Source organism: Poecile atricapillus, chromosome 5, assembly GCF_030490865.1.
Source record: "Poecile atricapillus isolate bPoeAtr1 chromosome 5, bPoeAtr1.hap1, whole genome shotgun sequence".
Lineage (NCBI taxonomy): Eukaryota > Metazoa > Chordata > Aves > Passeriformes > Paridae > Poecile > Poecile atricapillus.
Window position 1 is genome coordinate 28,054,863 of NC_081253.1, and position 22,696 is coordinate 28,077,558.

General features: G+C 42.6%; 1 protein-coding gene across 2 annotated transcripts; it reads right to left on the reverse strand.

Moving 5' to 3' along the window:
* Window positions 1-3,323: 3,323 nt before the first annotated feature.
* Window positions 3,324-22,573, reverse strand: LOC131579613 (MOB-like protein phocein). Of its 2 annotated transcripts, XM_058839818.1 has the most exons (8): window positions 13,299-13,412; window positions 11,211-11,273; window positions 10,675-10,775; window positions 9,327-9,369; window positions 9,015-9,101; window positions 7,408-7,487; window positions 6,531-6,642; window positions 3,324-5,676 (listed from the first exon to the last, which is right to left on the reverse strand). In XM_058839818.1, exons 1-8 carry the CDS (start codon window positions 13,356-13,358, stop codon window positions 5,545-5,547), a joined length of 678 nt encoding a protein of 225 aa, XP_058695801.1. In that variant the 5' UTR covers window positions 13,359-13,412; the 3' UTR covers window positions 3,324-5,544. The 2 variants fall into 2 exon arrangements, with proteins under 2 accessions (XP_058695801.1, XP_058695803.1); XM_058839820.1 differs by lacking the exons at window positions 3,324-5,676; window positions 6,531-6,642; window positions 7,408-7,487; ... (3 more) ...; window positions 11,211-11,273; window positions 13,299-13,412 and adding exons at window positions 18,218-18,574; window positions 19,120-19,209; window positions 20,396-20,560; window positions 22,391-22,573.
* Between the last annotated feature and the right edge of the window lie 123 nt (window positions 22,574-22,696).

The window sequence follows — 22,696 nt, forward strand, 5'->3', positions numbered from 1 at the left end:
GTGCATTTTTAATTTAGTTCTAGAAGAAAGAAAAAAATTATAAATGCTCATCATATTTAAACTAGCGCAAAATAATTCAGTCAAAATAAGTCAGAACACAACTGACTAAATGAATTCATAACTCCGCTCTCTATGTTTGCAGTGCAGCACACACATCACCCAGGAATTTTGGTACCTGTCATTGTGTGCTGCGCTGCAAACATAGATGTCATTAATCATATACCTACAACACCCCATTCCCCATGGATGGCATCCCACCAGCTGCTGGGGGATTCTGCCTAATCCACAGTGGTAGATGCTGGCACTAAATGCAGTGGGCAGATTAATGCAGTGATGGGAACACCAACAATTAACTCTAAATAAGCATCCCAGGAGATGGCCAGAATAGTGGAGGTTCTGCTGCAGTCTTAGACTGTGCAGAAGGAACATGGGCAATAGCTGCTTATTTCAGTAAGCAAAACTAATTAATGCAGGAAAAAAGTTTAATTTTACGGGGAAGGGGGAAAAGCCATTTTACTGAAATAATTAGCATAGGAGGAGCTTGAAATAATAATGCTTTGGAGCTGCTTCCTGATTTACTTATGAAATTCTCACTGATAGACTTGTGTATTTTTTATTTGGAAGAGCAACTCTTAACTGTTTGTAGCAGGTTGGGGGCTTTTCTTCCAAAAAAACCTACAGCTCTGGAGATTTAGCTTCAACTTTCTTTTTCCCAGTGGATGCTGTGGGAAGTGATGGGAGGACCTTCAATAGGAGGTACAGTAAGAAACCCCTTCTGGCAAAGGCTTTTCCCCCAGCTTCCTCAGCAGCATCCTGAGGTCAGGGATGTGGGACATGAGCCTTGTGTCCATTCTCTGTCTGGGGGTGCTGTGGGGAGCACAATCTCTGCTGCCAGGGAGAGTGCTGGGCTGGCTGTCTCTGCAGAGCCTGCCCCAAGTGCTGCTTCCTCTTGTGGCACTTCTCAGGGAGCACTGGTCATGGTCACAGGGAGCAGGGGTCTCCTCCATGGGACATAGATGGGGAAGAAATATGAAAATACAAGTTACAGTGATCTCTGGCAGAAAGCCAGCTAACGCTAGCATATTAAAAATGCAGTAACATTAACCTGTTATAACCTGGAATATATTGCTCTACTTCTAGAAGTATTTTGAGTTCTCCAAAACTTGTGTGTGTTTAATTTTAACCACTGGTCATGTTCCATACAAGTCAAATCTGTAAAATGGGCAAAAATTGGTCCAAAATTCCAGTTCTGAATATTTCAAGTTAGAGGTTTTAAAGGATATCAAAGAAATAACCTTTTACAAAGCAAGATCCTTGCTTAAGATAGTTAACATTAGTGAATCCTAAACAAAAACTGAGCTGTAAGTATTTAAGTAAGTTACAAAGTTTAAAGTAGTGAATTTAATGCAGTTACTCTTTCTAGAATGCATTCATTGGATAAAAATTACATAACTTTTAACTGAGATCTTTCCATATGAACTGCTGAAAGTGCCTAAAATTCAAATAAAATAGTATCTCTCTTAAAAGAAATATTCTCCTTACAGTTAATGGGATGTACACAAGAGAGACTGTTTTGGAACTAGGGTGGAAATTATGTCCTGCATATCCATAGGTCCACTAGAATATCATCACTTTTAGTAAGAAATGTTTTTTTATAAATGAAATAAAGTCATATTCTTTTTCAGTAACCCTCAGTTTTAACTGTTCTTTAGTCCTTCTTCTTGAATCTCACAGGTGTTGACAATGCTGCAAACCTCTGAATTTCTTTCTGTCTTTTCAATGCAGTGTAACTGTGCTAAATTGTTTCCTCTGAACCTACTCAGCAATTCCTGGATTGTTAAGGACAGCTGGGATTTTTAATGTCATTTGTCTCAATAGTATCAAAGTTGGCTGTGCTGCAGAATTATTCATCTGAATTGTTTGCTTTTGGCAGTCAGGGCAAGTTGGTTGCTCAGCCTGTGTGAAGACAATGCAAGAATTATCTGACTTCATGCACTTGGCCACTCATCTTCCTAAGGCTTGGATACTGAAACTGAAAAAACTGAAAATGCTTCTGAAAAATTATGGAAAATCTTCTGGTTTTTTCCTTGTAGTAAAAAATTTCTGAAAGACAGCTCTATTTATCTTGGATGAGTGAAAAAGGGAGGATGCATTCTGGGTATAGATTTGATTTCAGATCCTCATCACCTGTCTGGCAGAAACCAGAGCATTAAGGTTTGCCTTTACTGGTGTGGTGACCAGCATTGTCCAGTAAGTAAAGCAGCTTTGTAAATCAGAAGAATTCTCTGAAAAAAACAGTAAGTACACTTTTTGTAGTCAATAACAAGACTTCAGCCAGGAGCCTGTGTGTTTGAAATGTAGTAGGTAAACCCCTTTCCTAATTGTGACAACAAAAATGCTCTGCAGCTATTAGAAAGAAGGCAGCCAATAGTGTTCATGAACTTCTGCAAAAGACTGTTTATACTTTCTGATGCTTAAATTGTTTGGGGAGGAAATAGTTTTCTAATGTTTACAAACAGGAAGAAACTGTCCACAGTTAAATATTTTGTACTTGGCTTATAACTGTCAGAACAGTTTATTTACATACCTGGTTAACTGCAATAAATGGCTGCTTCACTTGTTTCTGGTCTGTAAAATACTTTCTTTTTGTGTAGGTTCAGATCTTTTCTATAGTTCATATAGAAAGGTTCTCACCATTAGAAGTACTCACCAAATCTGTTAGCAGGTTATGATGTTTGTCTTGCTTTGACATTAACTGGGTTAGATCAATGTATACCTTGTGTCTAGCTAGAATTATTCTTTTTGCAGTCTTGTCTGAACAGCAAAGCCTGATAGAGCTAATGCCATCTAGTAAAAGCTCATTAGATTTTCCCTTTTCTTAGTACATTCATCTTTTGAAGGCAAAAAATGGAGATTGCTGTCTTGGCAGTTCCCTGTGGCTTAACACCGTAGCTCGTGTGCCGGAAGATGTGCTAAGCCAAGGGTGAGGAAAAACCCCAGTGACGAAGGAAGAAGTAATTTGATAATGAGTCTTTCTTACAGCCTTTGTGTCTGTGACATGCAGTCATAAATGTGCTTATTCTGTATCTAGAGGGCCTCTTCCAGACCTCCCATATTTTAAATGTGGGATCAGCATGTTCTGATTTGAGTGGTGTATAAATTTGAGGTCTGACTTGTAAGTTCCTAATGAGTCTTTTATTTCTCTGCTTCAGAAAGAAGACGACTTGAGCACATCTTGTAGCAGAGATGGGGGAGCACCCAAGGGTCTGTTGGGAACAGTTGTGTTCTCAGACAACATGAAAAAAGAGAATAACTTGTCAAAATATAGTGGTATGGATAAAGAAACAGTTTAATCTTATCCTTTTTTTTACAATATAATTCAAAGACAGTCTCAGTTTCCCTAAGATGTAAAGTCTAAATTAAACCTCTTAATATTTATTAGACAAATCAATGGTTTGCTTAGTCTAACTGAAGTTTTATGGTACCATCCAGGCACATGTGTGTACACAGTACTCATGTAAACAATAGCAAGGGAAAATACAAGCAGTGTCTCACTTAGGCCTTATATAAAATCAGCTTAGTATAGCAAGTCAACTTTACAGTGCAAATCTGAATGAGAATAAACAGGATTCAAACTTCCAGAGTTTTGTTTTGAAGTTAAACTCTTAAAGCATAAGAGGAAGAGGTTTAAAATTTAATGCAGTCCTGAGCACCACATAATTTTCTTCAATTTTGTAAAGGAAATGTAATTAGCAACACCAGTCCCATGTTTTTGCCCATCCCAGTCACCATGGCCAATATACATGTGCGGAGTGACTGTACAAAGGAGCCACACCATGGATGGTCCTAGAGCAGACAGCAACGAGCTAAATACATTTTACTATCTCCAGAAAATATCCTACCTGCAGTACAAACTCCAAGGTATCTATCAAAATCAGGTAACCTGGTCTATACAAGGCAAGTTATAGCTAAGTGTATAGACAGTAACTAAAGCTACTTCACTCTGACAACATCTCATGCAATTACCCTGCTGACAGTTAAATACAATGATAAACATGAGACAAGAAGCTGCTGAAGAACACAGCTGTTGCAGTACTTAAGCTTAGTCTCTCGATTTTCTCATTGTTTATATTCCCTTTACATCCAGGTGGTAACAGTTGCTTGAGGTGTGCTTGATTCATATGAAGAAAAATAGAATTTAAGGCATGTTTAGTATATTATGAAAAAACACTTAGTAAAAATATGTGGACTCCCTTCTTTCCATGTAAATATAATGTAGAAAATAAAGTGTAAATTACTGAAACTAGCTGAGCTAGCCCATTCTGACCTGCTGAAAGAAATAAAGAGGGCTCCTGTCAACCTCAGAGGAACAAGCTAACTCCATAAACAGCAAAGCAAAATTCACTCAAGAACACTGCTACTGCTTTTAGACCCTGCATTCATGTACACTTAGCGGTATTTCTCTTATATGCATCTCTAAAACATTTAATTCTATCCTTCTAGACAAAACACAATTAAGCAGCACTCATGGAAATTGTCAGTTATTGCAAATCTGCAAACACGACTTGTAATAGACACCTGATAGGGAACCAGAAGCATGAATCCAAATCTTCCTGTCAATGTGGTTAAGGTAAACGAAGAGAAACAAATCTATGTTGAAAACATAATTAACTCTTGCAAAGAATCGGCTCTGATATTTCAGGTACTTAGCATGTTTTGACTAGGAATACAAGCAGAGACTATGCCAGTGTGTTATGTAGTGTAACATGAACAGCTGAGGTATAATCTGTAAGCAGTTGCCATAAATATGCACAGGTATTCTTTAGAGAGGCTGTGGGCTGGAGAACAGCAGAAGTCTGCCTTAACAGGACAGCACCTGTCCCCTGCTGTACACAAACCTCCACTGCTGACAAAGAAAGTCCAGAAAGTGTGTTAGATATATATCAAGAATATATATGTTCAATACCATAGTGAAATTATCCTTTTGGTTAATACTATAGATCATGTTAGTATTTGGATATACACATACAGCAATATGCACATCCAGAAGTAAATCTTCAAAGCCATTTTAAAAAAATAAAAGGTAAATTAGGAATAAGCTACATTGCAAGAAGCTTCCTGCAGATTTATATATTTAAGGTGATAATCTTTGAACTAAGACTTAATATAGCTACTGCATTACAAAATGGCTTGCTGTGAAATTGTAATCTCACTTTTTCCCCACCCAATCAGACACATCTTCAGGATTGTGATTCAATGATTGTTTAGCAGCATTTTTAGAGAACTGTAAATTCTTTTATTAACAGGCATTATAAACAGATACTACTAGTTTTATTTAAAAACCATGAGTGCCACATTGATGAATATACAGCTTATGAATAACTTAGAAGTATTTCCCATATTAAAAGGCAATGCACACAGCATACAAAAAGTATACTAAACAAAGCTATGAGGATACGTGATTGAAGTGTCTAAAGTGATATATACAGTACATAATTAATGTTTTGTTTATATTCAGTACAGGATTCTGTACTGCTCTTCCCATTATGCCTCACTTTCCCCTGCCACTGAATTTTGCACTTCTTCTTCCAAAATTGGTACAATCAGGTTATCCTTGGACATCAGGTTATACTTCATCACAAACTTAGTGAACCGGTGACACAAGAAAGTTTCATTCTGGAGGTGAAAAGAAGGGGAAAAAACAATATGCACAGAAGGATTATTTTAAACCATTGTGAGGAACATGCTCAACAGAAACCCTGCTTCTATGTAATTGTCTCGTTAGATTTACAGGTCTAGTCATGCTTAAATAGTAAATTTATACCGCTTCTTTTGTCTTTACTGGTTGCTTATAGTTACTCCAAATACTAAGAAACCTACTGAAATTGAGGCTTCAGTCACAGCTCAATTTAACAGCACTTAGACAAAAATACGTTTATATATTTAAAAGTATGGTTCTGAAATTCCTCCTATACACACACTATTTCCAATACAATGGGGTACAATCACTTGATAGCTGTTCCAGAAATCTTAAGTGGGATTTGGCAGAGGTTTCTTTTTATATTTAGCTGTACCTCTTATCTCTTTTCTATCTATTAATTTCTACTTTCCCATCTAAAAAAAAAAAAAAAAAGGTTACTGGTGATGCACAAGTTGCCCTCAATTACTCTGATCCTTTACAGTTACACAATTATAATTCCTTAACTGTTGTTCAACATATGCCAACAATAAATACACAGATGTAAGCAGTACTAACTGCACTCAGAGCTTAAATACATACAGGATTCTTAAATAAAAGATGAATTTTAGCTGTCTGTAAAAAAAAAATCAAATTCTGGACTTTTATCTAAATTAAGGGAAACCATAACTGAATACACTCATCACATAAATGAATTTTTATGTGTATATGTAAGTATAACAGCTTTTCAGTTCTTTATCTTCTAATAGGACTAAAACATTTTATACAACTCCATCACAGCTGTAACTTCAGTAAACGCCCTGCTTTCAACATGTAATTTCAAACTACTTACTTCATATTCATCAAATATCTGCCGGTGATGAAAATAAGCGTGTGAAAATATTCTGTAAATCCTTCGGCACACTGATCCTAATTTGGCTACAGAGGATTCCTTTATGCTAACCCTGTAAGCAGCAGGAGAAAGGTTACACAACTGCTCTAATGAAATGACTACTGAGATGTGTTGACATAAATTTTGATTTCTGTGTTTCATAATTAGAAATTCATAAATTTCTATTCTGTGTATCAAGTCTAAATTTTGTATGCAATTACAATCTCCATATTTACAAACTGTACTCTACAAAAAAAGTTCTGCCTGTAGTAATCATAATTACTTATTCTGGTAAAGGTTGGATTTCTGGTTTCTAGGGTTTATGGGCAAAGAAAAAAACTTCCAGTTGCACCTCCTTGTTTATACTGAATTCCTAGAAAAGCACAATTTTGACTTCTGCAGGGAGTTTTCTCTGATGTGACCTGCCCATTCAGTAGCCTGTCTCTTGTCTTCTATGATTGCCATGTCCCACAGTAGGTTGGTGTTGGCTTCTGGAGGATGTTTGTGCTGTCTGTTGAAGGCCTTTAAGGTACAGCATCTGTCCAAAGGCATTCCTCCTGTTTCAGTGGGCACTACTCCAATGGAGGCCCTGTACCACTAACAGATATTGCTTATACAGTTTTTACCTAAAAAGCATCCCTTAGCTCAAAGGGATTGTTTGACAAACTATTTGAATAAGCCAGAATTCTTCCGTGGCTGTCAAGTGGCAATAGGCCTCCCAAGAGATCTTTGATAGTTCCAATAGTAGTCCATGAAAAATGCATTACACCTCTCCCTGGGCTTTGTCACTGTCTTAAGCTCCAACCTCCTCCCTCCTCCCAAGAGAAAATATTTTTACCTGCTGGGGAAATATTTATTGCTATTCAGAAGACATGCAGCTCCATCAAGTGTGTGCCTGGTGTAGTCTATAGCAGGACACTACAGAAACAGACAATGAGTGAGCACATGCATCACACTGTCAGAATTTATTTAAAAACAAACGTTTTATTATTATTATATTTCCTGATGCTTGGAACTTCACTCATCATTTTTATTCCCAGAAGTTTCATGTAGCTTGTCTAAAGGTCTAACTACATTTCCTCCTTAAGTGAGTAATTTCTTTTCTCCACTTCACAACCCATGTAAATTATTTCAAGAAAAAAAGTTACTATGGCAATGCCATTATGCACATGAACAGTAAAATTTATGCCTCTCCTTGAGCAAAGCTCAACAAAAATACATGCTTGGAGTACACTAAAAGCAAAGATGATTGTTACCTCACAGCTCATTTGTTTCCCACACAGTCAAGTTGCCAGACTTGCTCTTTTACAGGCTCTGAAACCAAACCTGCACCTTCATCTATCAGTGTTTTTTGCTTTGGCAAAGAAAACTAAACTCATACAGGTAACTAAATGTGTGACAAGCCATCCCTGGCTCTGCAATCAAGTACACCTAAAGCAAGAAAGTAAAGGTGAACTGAGCCAGACTGAGAGAAGGAATGTCTTTCCATTGTCCATCCACCAATTTCAGGAAAAAGACTTGTCAGTTGTACATTTCTCTCAGCAGTTCAGAGTTCCATCACCCCTATCTGACCATGAGTTGGTAGCTACTGCCACAGAAAACAAGAGATGAATGCCACATGCTCAAAGATAAAAAGAAGCCTGAAGTTCTCCAGTCTAGCTGAGGACAACACTATCAAACATGCCAAGATGCTGAGTAGGGATGGGGGTTAAAGGAGCGAGTGGGAAGTTGGCTAAATCAAAGTATCTCAGGAAAGTAAAGGCAGAACAAAACAAGAAAAAATCTTACAGGACAGAAAAGGTTAAAAAAAACCAATACCTTAGTCTGGAAGGTGAAATACAAAGACTAATATGACAAACTGTAATACCATCATAACCAAAAGCAACAAAGACTTTCTGAAAGCAAAAAAAAAAAAGTATCAAGTGGTTCAACAGAGTAGCTGAACAAAGTTTAAACTAGCTGGACAAGGAGGAAGACAGGCTAATGCCATGCTGATAAACACACTTGATTAGAAACATTTTTATGACTCTACCACCTTTTTGGATTAACTGCCCTAAGAATGAGCACATGCAGTCACATTTGGAGTGTCAGGCTTACACTGTGAACCAAGGCCAACATTTGAAGATGACAGCCTATTCTCAGCATGGACTCTTCTATCAGTTAAACAAAGAGCTTTTCTCCACTGAGTTTCAGGCAGGCTCAATACCAACCCAGAGAGAAAATGCTGCTAATACCTGAGGTAAAAAAGCAGTTCCTTTTACCTCATCCTGTTCCTCTGTAAAACACTACAGAGCAGCACAGAAGAGTAGCTCAAGTGATATTCTTAACCCACATAAGCTCTCAGTTTGACTAAGAAGCCACTTCTAACAGGCTCCCCATGAACATATGAACTGTGAAAAAAAAGTCCTGCAACACTGGAGTCAGTTTTCCAAAATACATCCATACCTCTTTGGGAGTTTTATGAGCTGCACAAAGAAAAATCCACTGTTCAGTTGCTGTCATCTGAGTACATGTGTCAGGGTGACATTCACTCTGTTAAAGCAATTGTTTAGTTAAGAAAAAAACACAGCAGCAAAAGGAGCTGATCATTTCAAATTCCTTGCCCTGTCCATCCCCCAAAAGATTTACTTGCCATAAGCCTTTAAAGTCTTACAAAACCTCCAACCACTGCTTAGCCCTGTGTATATATATTTAGAAGAATGCTCTGCAATCTACACAAAAGTCTCCTCCCTGTATACGTCTCAAGAAAATAATTACCTGAAGCTTGACAGCTAGTCCATTGAGCTCAAGGCAGAATTGTCTAAAAGAAATTGAACACAGCAGCATCAAAATCAGCTATTTGCTTCCCCACTGCAAGTATCTCATAAAGAACAGGTTAGACATTCTGATCTTCATACCAGATTTTTCTTTACTCAGCTAAACAATTTATATTTTAATTCTTCAGTGGCAGCAGAGGCTGAGTTTAATATATCATTTAGTGGAAGTGTTTTAAGATGCCAACTTTGTTATGAAAGAAAGCGCTATTTCCCAAATAAAGATGAAAAAAATTAAAAGAAGAAAATTAATTTTAGAGTGTGTTAAGCTCATATTGCTGGATTGTTATATCCTTCTAAGATGTGCTTCAAATCAAAGTCCCACCTCAGGTCATTAACAGAGTGAGACCTCTGGAATACTGCTTTCAATGGAATGTATCTGACAGTGTATTCTTGAACTTTACAGAATTCAGCCCTCCATCCTACAAGAAAATCTAAATAAATTTTCCAAAACTCACAAGTCATAGTGACAAATCACTTTTATGAATCTAAAATTTTTTGGGAGGTATATGAAAGGACAGGAGGAATTCTTAAAATATGACTTTGCAACTGTATGTAGATACTTTTTCCTTTCTTGAGGATTCCCTGTTGTCTATTGGAATTATTGCAGACCAGAGGAAAGAAAATGTGAGGCAAAAACCCAAGGTGTCTGAAGGTAGGAGGAGCTTAGAACTGTTCTTATTCCAGACTCTACTCAATAAAGGGAGAAGAGATGCTTATAAGAAAAATAAAAAATAAAAATCAGGACAAAGGGATTACTACATATGTACTAATAACAACACTACAAATGAAAAATACTTCAAGGCACAACCTTCCAAGGCTGAATCTATTTATTGTACTAAAATTAAAAAAGAAAAAAATAAAATGGACAAAAAGGTTTGTTTCCATACAAGCAGAAAAATTACTGTAATACTCAGGTACTCTTGCTGTCCCTGCCTATTTGCCTGCAAGTTTCAGAAAAAGCACTGGGAACATCTGGAAATCACGTTACTCTTTAGTGGAGATGAAGAGCTGACAATACTATGAGAAAGTGTTATGGAAGTTCATGACTGTATCTTCATATTCAAGAAGTGAGGTACAAATATTTTCTTTAAAAAAACATTAAGATCAGAGCACATTATAAATCTTTAGAAATAACATGGAATTAAAAAATAAAACCAATATTTAACAGTGGAAAAATCAAGTTTCATTTAAGTTAGTTTTGATGTGTCACATTAAAATAGATTCACTACCAGCATCAATGAACAAAACTTAGAATCAAAACAGAATGTTGACAAAAGGTTGATTTTTACCTTAAATGTTCATATTTCCATACACCTTCATCCTGGCCTTCAGGTGGTTCAAGGATCTTATCAATGTTGGAACAGTCTGCCCTTATGTTTTGTTGAATATACTGTGGGGTGAGTAGAAATAAAACTAAATCTTGTTGTGATTACAGTAAGACAGTATATTTAGGACATTGCATCTTGGAGGGGTTTCATTTTTACTTAAATGATTGACAGACTAAAAAGTTCAAAAGTAGATGGGCAGGGTAAGGAAATTGGTATTAAAAATGCCAGATCTGAAAAATGCCTTTCTTCAATTAAAAGAGGTAAAAGAATGAGAAAACTCCCACCACTTTCTTAAATCTGATTTGTTTAAACCAGGTATGGGAATTGATATTATTTCTACAAACAAAATTAGCTATTAATTTGTTCATATACATAGGTGCTTAGGAAATTCACTGCTGCACAGCAACACCCTAAGCAGATAAATATCAAGCCCTGTTCCAGAACACAAAACCTGGGAAACTGCACTCATTAACAACATTTCATGTAAGTAAGAATACCTGCTGGACAGCTAATGTACTATCCATTTCTTCAAAGGATTCATCAGGCCAGTTGTAGAAATCCTGTTTTGAAAAAAAGAAACTTTAATGCAATGTAACAAAACCAAAGGGGGAGGAAGAAAGGCGCACAGCCTACAATAAGCCTGAGCATACAGGAAAATAGATGGAGTTGATACAATTCCAGGAAGCTGCATCTGAACAGAAGCAGCACAGAGTCCTGGCAGGAAGAGGGTGAGATGGGGTTTGCACTCCTCCCAGCACTGCAATAGCAGCATACCTTGAAATGAAAAGCTCTGCATGACTCGGCACGCGAACACACCCTGCTGTAACACCCAGAGCCTGCATTTTTTACATTAAATACAGCACACAGCACCCACTGCAGGTGTTAGACCAGGTAGCAGTGGGGAAGAAGAGGTCTGTAGAGAGCAGCAGCATACACTGGTTATGAAACTAATACTCCCAGTGGTGACACAGCAAGAAAAACATCTCTGACTTGAGATCACGCAACACTGTGCTGGCCCAACCTGGTACCACATTCCCACCTTACCCCTGGTAAGGTCATTATGCCTTAATTAATTCATCTGGATGCTTACCAACCTTGTTAATGATAAAGCCTTCCTGAAGTTTCACCTCAGATCCAGCTGCACCTGTGTTCTGCAGCAATCCACATGTGCTGCACTCACGATCATTCCAACCATAGGCATTTTCTTACTGTGCATTTTTCACATCTAAAATTTGGTGCTACTCCCTCATATCATGCAAAGATGCTGCACATCAGCTTGCTGGTCCCAGTAGGTGCAGTGATTCAATGAAAATGTCCCAACTGCAATGCTCAGCAATCTATTCCTGAGAGAGTAAGCTCTGGAAAAAATACCTCAAGTGCATATCTACTGTTGAAATATTATTACCCAATTGTATTTGCAAACTGAATAGCTATACCGGTGCCATCCAAAATAAAACATTCAATACAGCCACACACAACAGAAAAACATCTCTATGGAGAGAAATTACCATAATTATAAACAAAACTCTTCAATCTATGTGGACTTCATAATATTTGACCAAACCCACGTCTGTGTCCAGCTGTTTTTCAGAATACTCCATATTTATCAAAGGCACACAACATTCCGTCTCCTTCACATATTCAACATGCATAGAATGACCTGATTTACAGGATTGTGTAATAATTTTACCACTATGCTATGACAAAGAACAGGAGACACGTGTCATACACTGCTCCTTTCCCACCGTGAGTTCTCCTCACAAAAGCAGAGGGGAAAGTCTCACATAAAGGTCTGACAGATCACCTCTCTGAAATAATCTAAAAAAATGCCGTTTCCGTGATTGAAGCATGCCTTTTCCAGCTGACCGTGGGACTCCAGAAACAAATTAATTCAATTTTGATTAAGAGAAGAGATGTGACAGCAGCATTTTCTTGCGCGCAGTTATGTAAGGGAAAGATGACTTCCCTCTTGGATGGGCAGGCAGGTGCGGTCGCCCGGACGGTGCCGAGCTCCCACCCGGAGCCATGTGCGGGGCCATGAGCTCGCTCCCGGAGCGCGCTATCGGTGTTTCCACAGCAGCAGCAGCACCGCCTGACAGCACCGGGGAGCCGCCCTGCCTGCACCGACCTGCGCAGCGCTCACGCCCGGCTGTCACAGGTGTTCTCCGGCCCGGCCGAGGCCCCGCGCTGCGGGACGCGGCCCCTCCCTCGGCCAAGCGGGTCCGACGCGAGCGCCGCTCCCACCCCGCAGCCGGGAAGCCCCGGCGGCGCTCGGCGCTCCCCCCGCCGCGGGGCCGCTGCCGCAGCGACCTTTCCGCCGATCCCGTGGGGAAGGAGCCGCCGCCGCCCCCGGCCCGCTCCCCCGCGGCCACCGGGTCTCGCCCGCTGCCCCGCGCCCGGCCGCGGGAACAAAGCGATCCCCGCAGCGGGGCCGCCGCCGCCGCCCGCCCCAGCCCCGGTAGGCCCGGCGCGGCCCTCGACGCCGCCCCACTGGCCGCTGGGCCCCGGCGGCAGCGCTGCCCGTACCCGCCCGCCCAGAGGCCGCGGGAGGAGCGGCGGCGGTGGCGGCGACAGGGGCGACTCACCTGGGCCTTGGTGCCCGGGCGGTTCCGCCGGAGCACGGCCGTGCCCTCCGCCATGACCATAGCGACCGCGGCGCCCGGATGTGCCGCGGGGCCGCGCGGGGCGGGGCGGGGCGGGGCGGGAACAGCCGCGGGGCGGGGCGGAGGCCGGCCTGCGGAGGGAGGGGCGGAGCGCCCAGAACAGCCTGCGCGCGAGGCGGGGATGGGAACAGCTTCTCGCGAGAGAAGGCGGGAGGCGGCGCGCGGGGGCGACCGTGAGGGAAGGAGGGGGCGAGGCCTCCCCGTTCCCTCTCCCATTCCTCGCCCCGCTCCAATTTCCTTCCCATTTCCTGCCCCTTCCCGCCTGCCTCAGCCCGGCCACAGGGCAGCGCCGACGAGCCGTTCTCCGAGCGGCGCTGGAGGCCACGGGCTCTTCCCTGCGGGGCGGTGCCCTGTGGTCACTTGCGGGTCCCTCTAGCGCAGCGGAGCTTTGTGTTCCTGAGGGACTGCGCTGCCGCTCCCCTCACACAGAGCCGGGAGTGGCGAGTCCTGGGGCGGCCGCTCGCTGCTGCGCGCCGGGGCCGGTGTCGCAGCGAGTGACCCGGTTTGTGAGGCGAAGCCCCGCACGGGGACTGAGGGCCTGAGTGGTTGTTGAGGAAATCCATCCTTCGCATTTCATCCTGTTTCATCAGCATCCCCCCGCCATCCACTGCTGTGCGTGCGCTCACGCAAGGTTAGTCCTCGCTAACCTGTCTCTGTACAACCGAGTCCCTGTTGTGTACTGTACAAATCGTAAGAGTGTGGGTTTTAAGAAACATCAGTTTTGTATTCAAGATTTATAGTTAACTCTCAAAATAATGAGTAAAGAACCCACCCCAGCAACGGTTCTTTGCAGCAAAATAATTTAAAAGTAGGTAGGAAGCCTATCTCTAAAGGCAGGACTGAGACACCTGTGAGCTTGGTGTGCAGAGGGCACAAACTGCTGGGCTAATGGCAAACAGAGTTAGCTTAGGTTTCAAAGTTTACTGCGTCGGGTGTTGACTCTGTTTGGGAAGAAAACAGAAAAAAGACACTGTTACCTCATAGCTGGCTGATTAATACATCTCCCTTACAAGCAAGTAAACATTTGGGAAGACCAAAGTGACTCATACCATTTCTGTAGGATAAGTGAGAAGAAAACTATTTGAAAGCTGTTCCATTTCTCATGACAGAAGTGAGTACAGAATAAGGAGGTGTGAATTGCTTCTGTCTCTGTGCAAGAATGATGAAGCAGCGAGGTACCAATGAGACACCTCCCTGATACCAACAAGGAATCAATGCTTCCAGTTGTGTGGTGTTGCCTGCAAAATGGACAAGGCTGCTGCCTGGTGCTGTCCCTACTCCCACCGCATTTCAGGGTGAATACTATTTTGCTGTAAATAACACGTTAAAACCCCGTCCTTCTACGCAGTGAAAGTTACAGTTTGTGAAACCTTTCTAGATCTAAAACACTGAAAAATCCCTAATTAGGCTTTCCCGCCAGAAAGAGCAGTGCCCTTTGAAACCTGACTTGGCTTGGCAAGGCCGTGAGCAGGAGGACCCTGCCTTGCTCGGGGGGCCGGGTTAGAGGGAGCAGAAATGGGTGACGGGGTCAGGCCTGCCCCAGCTAACCCGCGCTTTCCACTGCCGCCAGAGCAGCTCCTCTCACGTTACACTGTAACACGGAGCTCGGCATTCCTGGCTTCGGCCACCTGAGTTCGGTTTGCAGTAGTTACTTTTTTACTCCTGGCCAGCATTCCTGCTCCAGGGATGTCAGCTCTTCGGGTCACATGGCGAAACCCAGCTTGTGTTAAGAAACCATCAGAAGGTCTAAAATGCTGTGGGAAATTGGTGCATTGGGATGAGGAGCAGAAATGTTCTATTACCTCTTTAGACCAGCTGTATTCCAACATTAATTTTTTTTAATGAGGTTGATATTATTATTAGCCAGTTTCGAAACACAAGCTGTTCTAGTTGCTTGGGTCCTTCAAAATTCAGCAGCTTGTTTGCAATATTTTTGTTTGTTTTTGCTGGGGGTTTTTGTTGTGGCTTTTTTTTTTTTCTTTTCTATCACCATATTCAAGGTTTAACCTTAAAGCACTGAAAAATTGTGGACTTGACATTTCCATTTGTCCCTGACTTTCATTTCATGGCCGTCTTGCTTTTAACATGGAAACATATCTGACTTTGAAGAAATACCTCTCAGAGAAATATATGTCTGTTAGTTCTATCTGAATTTGGTTCATGCATTTGCAGAAAAAAGGAGAGAAATCTGCCTCTTTTATTAAGATCTTGAATTCTGTGGGGCATCTTGTGTTGCCCCTTGATAATTGACCCTGTATTCCTGGAAGATGCCTATTTTTACTTCATTAAATTTCAAGCTGTTTTTGAACAAAATCTGAACAACACTAATTTTAGTTTTTGGGTTTCAGCTGGTCTTCATTACCTTATGGCCTTCAGCCATGAAAATTTGAATATTTGGCCAAAATTTTATCAACCATTCATGTGCTGTTAGAGACCTGGCTGTCCTTTCTTCTTTATTGGCATATAAATGTTCCATCCTTTTTTTACAGTGGCAGGATAACATAATCAGGGTGAGAAAAGCTCTCTGAAAACACTACAGCTGCTGATAATGGAAGCTATTCTGAAGTGTTAAGAAAAGAAAGTCACAAAAGCTGGAGTCCACCTGGTTTCCTTGTGATTCAGACAGACTGAAGAAAGACTGAAGTATGCAACATCTACACCAAAACTGAAGTTTTGAACCCATCTAGAAAACAGTGGAAAGAAGCCTAATTTCCTACAGGAGGGGCACAGCAAAGAAAGAGGTTTTGTGATTGTCCGTCCTTCCTGAAGAACCAGAGGGGTACAGGATTTGGCACACAGTCATGGCCTGAGAGGCAGTAACAGCAGACCGATCACCTCGGCTGTGTGGCAGCTGCCTTGTCCTTGCTTGCAGTGAGAGCCTTGTGGTGCAAGGATAGAATGTTCCTGTCAATCCAGCAGATGTTCCAGCGTGTCCTCCATTTGATTAGGCCTAGGAACGCTATTTTCCCCCCACATCCATAAATCACTTATTCCCATGAAGCGTGACTTCTGTTTTTTATCACTTATGTAAACCGCAATAGATACAGCCATGATAAATATTTTAATAAATAGGCATTGTACCAAGCTGCTGAAAACCTGCAGGGCTGAAAGTGTGGGCTGAATGTGGAGCTGGGGGCAGCCAGGTTGTGTGGTGAGGGCTCAGAGTAATCCTATGCAGTCCATGTCTTTTGGAGACATTATGGAAAGAAATGTTGAAATTTTAGGCCTAAACATTTTCCTGTTGGCAGTTAATTTCTACTGCATTTTGAGATGGGGTATAGTGTCTCTAAGCAGTTTGTAAATATTTGAAATACCTTCCCCTCTTTGGTATGTGACTACAGCAGACTGCCTGCCTTATCCTGGGAGATAAAGGCATGCTGGCTGCAGTGGAAGATAATGCTTCCCGGGGAGTTTGTGTTTCATTGCACAATCAATTGTCCTGCAAGGTCCTTGGGGGGTGATTATCTTAAGTTCCAGCTTGAAAGTGCAGTGCTGTAACTACTAAAGTAAAACTGCAATAGAGCAGATTTCAAGAAGTAGGCCTTTTATACTAAAAAGTGTATTTTTATTACTTTAGCATCTTCTCTGTCTGCCCATAGTTCAGTGCAAATTTAACCCCCAGAGAAGTGCCTGGTTTGCTTTCAGCTCCAGAGCAAGCAGAGGGAACCAGCCAAGACCAACCACCCCACAGCCAAGGAAAACAAAAGACGCTGAAGCCAAGCCTGGCAAATGCAGCTCCTGCAGGAATAGCTGGGTGATCAACGGCATCCAGGGAAAAACGTGGCTCCAGCTCACCTCTGTCCCTGATGGGAGGGACTTTCTGCTGGCAGAAAATAAATTGTCCTTCAAACTGTCAGAGCTCGAGTCCCACACTGCAGCAGCTGAAGGCAGTCCTGAAAAATATTTTGTTACAGTTTACTGTTACCTCTGGACTAAGGGTTATAATGTATCTAGCAGTGCTGAGTTCTTATCAGCTTGAATGTGATGGGAAAGAAGGGCAGTTTAATTCCAGCCAATGAAGTCTCAGCAGCAGTAAGTCACGTACCCACTGATTTCACTACCACTACCCCAAAAGCACTCTAAGGAACTGTTTGTTCTTAGGCTACATTAGATGCCTCTGTGCACCCCAGCTTTGAAAGCCTCCTCAGGAGCAGTGCAGATCTGGATGCTTCTGCATGTACAACTCCAAATTCTTTTTGAGGTGAGAGAAGGTGGGCAGAAAAATGCAAATCTAATTGCTTCAGCATCACCTAAGTCAATGTCTCGCTATTTAAGAATGGTGTGTTAAGGATAAATGAAATATAATTTATCAAAGGGAATTATATGCTTAAGGGAAAGCCCAAAATCTGGGTGTGATAGTGTAGTAATCAGTAAAGAAACTTCATTTAAGATCAGCATCAGCCCCCCTGATTAACTGCTGGGGGGAAGTTTTTTATTTTCTATTGGCAAAATTCAGTGAGCAATAAGCGAGAATAACCATTAATTCTTATCTGCTTCGTCTGGGAACTGGATGATTTTGTTCCAGCACAGACATGACTAATACCAAGCTTCTTCCAACTGCTGGGGGACAGGCTGTTTGTGGCAGGGTGGTTTGTGTGCATTAACCTTCCAGTGTTTCAGGGTCTTCAGACAGAAGTTAAAAGAACCTGTGCTATCTCAGGAGTCCAATGTGCAAGGGAGCTGGATAAAAGTCCTCAGCAAGACTGCACCTGTCTGGTAACCATTTTAAGCTCATTTCATACAAACTTGGGGAAAATAACATATTACTACCATTGAATGTTTCAGCAAGCACACAAGTGAGACTCAGTTTCACAACAGCAGAAACTGAGACAGAAGCAGAATAGCTTTTTAACTTTATTGTAAAGGCCTTTACAATCTCAATACAGAGATAAGGATATAAAGTGATGTTGTTTGGAATAATTAAGGCTGGTTGGTGGTCATCCAAATTTCACTGTTCAATGGAACTCAAGCAAGAGCAACTGATTTCTGACTGTACATAGTTTTATTTGTGTTCCATCGTTACAGTGAGATCACAAGTTATTTCAAAGACTCGATGTCTGTTTATTATAAAATAAAGGACATTATTTACATGATGAAAGAAAAATTTCAGCATTTTACTGGAATGGATGACTGATACTGCAACAGGTTTAGTCCACGTATTTCCCAAGAATGTCACCATCTCTAAACAAGTAGTAGTCCTGCAAAGAGAAGGAACGTTAGCTTCTGTCATGTAAGTCTTTTTCTCGTTTTGCAAATACTGTCTCATTCTGAGTAAGCATTATTGCAGTCATTAAGCACAAAATCAAAAGTGAGCTAACCAAGAAATCAACACGTAGAGCTAGTCTTGAAAAAACTATATTTCTTCCCAAGATACTCTTCGGAGAGCTATCAAGTTACTACTTCTAGCATTGGTAAGTGCAAGAACTGTTACAAAACAATTCTGCAGGCTTTCCCTGCCAAAAGCAAGGATGTCCCCAGGAATTTCTAAGCCTTTTTGGATTCCCTCTAATATGTGCTTGACATATGAAACATCTTGCCCACCCAGCAAAGGTCAGGTCAGAGGTTCCCGTGGTTATGTCCTTCTATGGAGGGGCAGAAGTAGCAATAGCACAGCTACCAGAAGGAGGCTGGATCCAGCTGCTCCCTTTCTTGAATGGTGCCAACACCACGCAGCAACCACAGTATTTACCACTGGCGTTTCAGGAACCATTCTGATTTGTACTCAAAAAGTTGGGAAACCTACCTTATCTTCTAGTACGATCTTAGTACCACCATATTCTGGGAGCAAAACCTTTTCACCAACTTTTACACTCACTGGCTGAATCTCACCATTCTGAAAAAAGAAAAGAGTCCTTACTTTTCCATCATATAAACAGATGTAATAGAATTCCTCCAAACAACAACTATCCATCCATGTACAGAAATATTCAGGAAATCACAACTGTGCATTTAGTTTTGACTGTAAATATGAGGTCTTCACTTGACACACTGAACAGGACTTCATTTAAAGAACATGAAACCTTCTTGTAAAATCAAGGGACAAAGTCCATTTCCATATTCTATAGCCAAGGATAATTTGTTGAAGTGCCAGTTAAAAAAGTACCTTCCCATTTCTGTAACTTTGATCAACTATCACTTTTGCCATCAAATCACTTGTCTAGAAACACCTGATAAAACTTAATTTTTGTATTATAAATAAAACATTAACACATTAGTCAAATATTATCACCCTTTCACAACATACACCTTAAAAATCAGATCCTGACATAAACCAGCCTGGGACATATAGAGAGACTCATGGTAAAGAAAGGCCAAGGCAAGGTGCCCAAGTTGAAATTTAACCTGTTTTCAGTGTTGTGACTGACTGAACCCTGCTCTGGGGGGGAACCAGCCCTTCTGATGTGGAAGCCCCCAGGCACCAGCATTTTTTTGAACTGTCTTCTTTTATTTCCATACACATATCCAATGTGCAAAATTAACAAGCAGTTACTCAACACTTCTTTTTTAGTCCAATAAGCCTAATCCTCCTGGACAATGATAATTTGCACAGCACAAGACAGCCAATACCACATTCTGGGGTTCCACCCTGCTCACAAGTCACAGACATTTGGGCACATAGTAATTTTAACAAAGAAGTCTGTTGGTCCCTCAAGGCTTTGGCTGAGAAGAGATGAAACAAGGTATCACACAAAACACCGTCTACATTATTTTAAAATAAACAAACAACACCAACACCTCCCAAAAAAACCTCCACCACTAAACAAGCAAACAAACAGCAAACAAAAGAAACCCCACTCCATTTCACAAAAGATGAAAGTAATGCTGGAATTCATTTCAGGACAACTTGAGATTTTTACCTGCTTTTTGAATCCCCATTTGCAATTTCAGCCATCACAGTCATCCATTTTTGTGAGCTATCACCACTTTTGCACTACACCCGTCCCACTCTAATGAAAATATCCCAGCTACCACCACACCATTACTGGGTCTACCCAAGTGGAAAGTTTCAGGGTAATTACCTTTCCTCTTGCTCCAGATCCAACTGCTACTACTGTTGCTTGCAGTACCTTCCCTTGGGACTTTTCTGGTATCATGATTCCTCCTTTGGTTACTGTCTCAGCAGCACATCGCTCAACCAGCACACGATCAAAGAGGGGAAGAAATTTCCTAAATGCTTTTCCTGCCTGTGGAAGTAATTGTACATTGTAACAAGAGAGCCATTACAACAAAACTGCAATTAAAAGGAGTTTTAAAAATCCCAACACACAAGGATTTCTCTTTTGAGAGAGATGAAGAGCATAAGACAACTGCTAAACACTTATTTAATAGCAGCAAATACGACCTCTGATTGCATCAGAAACTCCTGAAGGCACAGGCAGATGCTGGGCAATCCTGACAGCTCAGCCATAGGAAGATGTACTCCAGCTGGGGAATAAACCACCCACAGATGGAGCAGACTCCTGTGTCTGGAAAGGCCTCTAGGCTTTTTTAACACCAAACCCTTGGTTGCTATAGCTTGGTCAGCATAATTATTGACTGTATGAACTGTATTTCTCCAGTTCACCCTGGGACAGCTGCATTTGTACTTGTGAAGAGGTTTACATTAAAGAAGCACAAGTCCACTATCAGTTTTTCTCAGGTGCTTTCAAGCATTACCCTTTCACAAAAAAATTGTTGAGAATCTGCAGCCTGAGCCACAGTGCTGTTACTTACATCAACTTCTACAAACAGATTCAGAAAAGATTTAAAGTTTAGGTCAAGTCTTTAAAAATAAGAAGGTAGGCACCCCTCTAGTTCAGCTGCTTTGGTATCTGCTTCTGCTTAAGCAGAGTCAAGGTAAGGGGTTTTTGTTAAGTTGTTGGGTTCTTCCCTCACATTTGGTTAAGGTTTGGGGTTTTCATTGCAGCTATTTACTGCTACCTGTCTGCGTTTCAGAACCAGCAGTCTAATCCCCATGGCCAGATAAATGCAAGCATGTGCATGTATCCCAACACGCAGGGGTCAGGAAGAAGGAACTTGCTTTGATTTAGAAGGAAAGATATGGCAACTTGCCAAGTCACATGGAGATAGTGCTCCACTGGACAGGTACACAGAGCCCACACTCAGAGAAAGAGCTAGAAGGGCCTGGCATCCGTGTGCCCTTTGCTGGCACTCATTGATATCCACACACACTGGAGAAGTGGCAGAATGCAAAGTCACAAGCAGAGCACGAACAAAAGGCAGCACATGGAAGATGCTGTGTTCAACTGCTGTCAGCAGCACAGGGATGAGAGAAAACCAAGGGAAAATGCTGCCAATTGCGTACATTTTCATTCTGTGAAGATAATATCGCTTACCCTCTTTTTTAAGAGCTATTCTACGTTTACTAGAAAAAAAGCTGCCAAATTTATGACCATGAACATTTTACACTATTTACATTATTATAATAAAAATCAAGCATCACTGCAAGAACAAGGGCAACTCAATCAAACTCTCCTTCCTCTCTATAAAAAAATTTACAAAACTTATAGAAGGAGCACTCCAGAACGTGGCACAGCTTTCTTTTCTACCTCCGCAGACACCCGCCGTGGCCTGTGCGGCCCTGCCCTGCAGCGCTGCTGCCACGGCGCCGCTCCCGTTCCTGCGGCGGGGAGGAACCCTGAGCTCGAGTGTCCGGGCAGCCAAAAGCGGCAGCCCCTGCAAAACCTCCCGCCACGTCCCGGCCCGCAGCCCCCGCGCCCGCCGGGGGAGTCGATTCTGCCGCACGGACTGCGTGACCTTGCGGCGCTGCCAGTCCCCCGCCTCCGCCTTCCCCCCGTCTCTCCCGGGACCCAGCGCTGCCCGCGGGCACGGCAGGGACGGAGCACGCGCCTGCTCGGGGCCCCGGCGGGGACCCGCCCGCGGGGAGGAGTAGGGCGCCGCCAGCCCCTGCGGCGTGTCCGTCCCCGCGGCGCCGGACTCGTTGGGCGGGGCAGCCCGGGCCCGGGCCCGCGGGAGCGAGGGGGAGAAGGCGCGGCGGCGGCCCCGGCACTCACCATGATGCTCCCGCGCCGCCTGCACCGAGTGACCGCGCCGCCGCCAGCACACACGTGAGGAAGGTCACGGCGTGCGCATGCGCGACCGGCGCCCCGCCCCGGGGCGGAGCGGACGCGACCCCTTCCCCCTCCTTGGCCCCGGGGTCGTTGGCGCCCCCGTTTTTATCCGACCGCTGCGGCCCCGGCCCGGGCCCGGGAGCGGCTGTGCCCCGGCGGCACCGCGGACCGCCGCACAGCGCCCGCGGCGCCACGGGCCGGGTCCCGCACGGAAGTGAGGTCAGCTCACCCCTGACCCGCGGCGAGCAT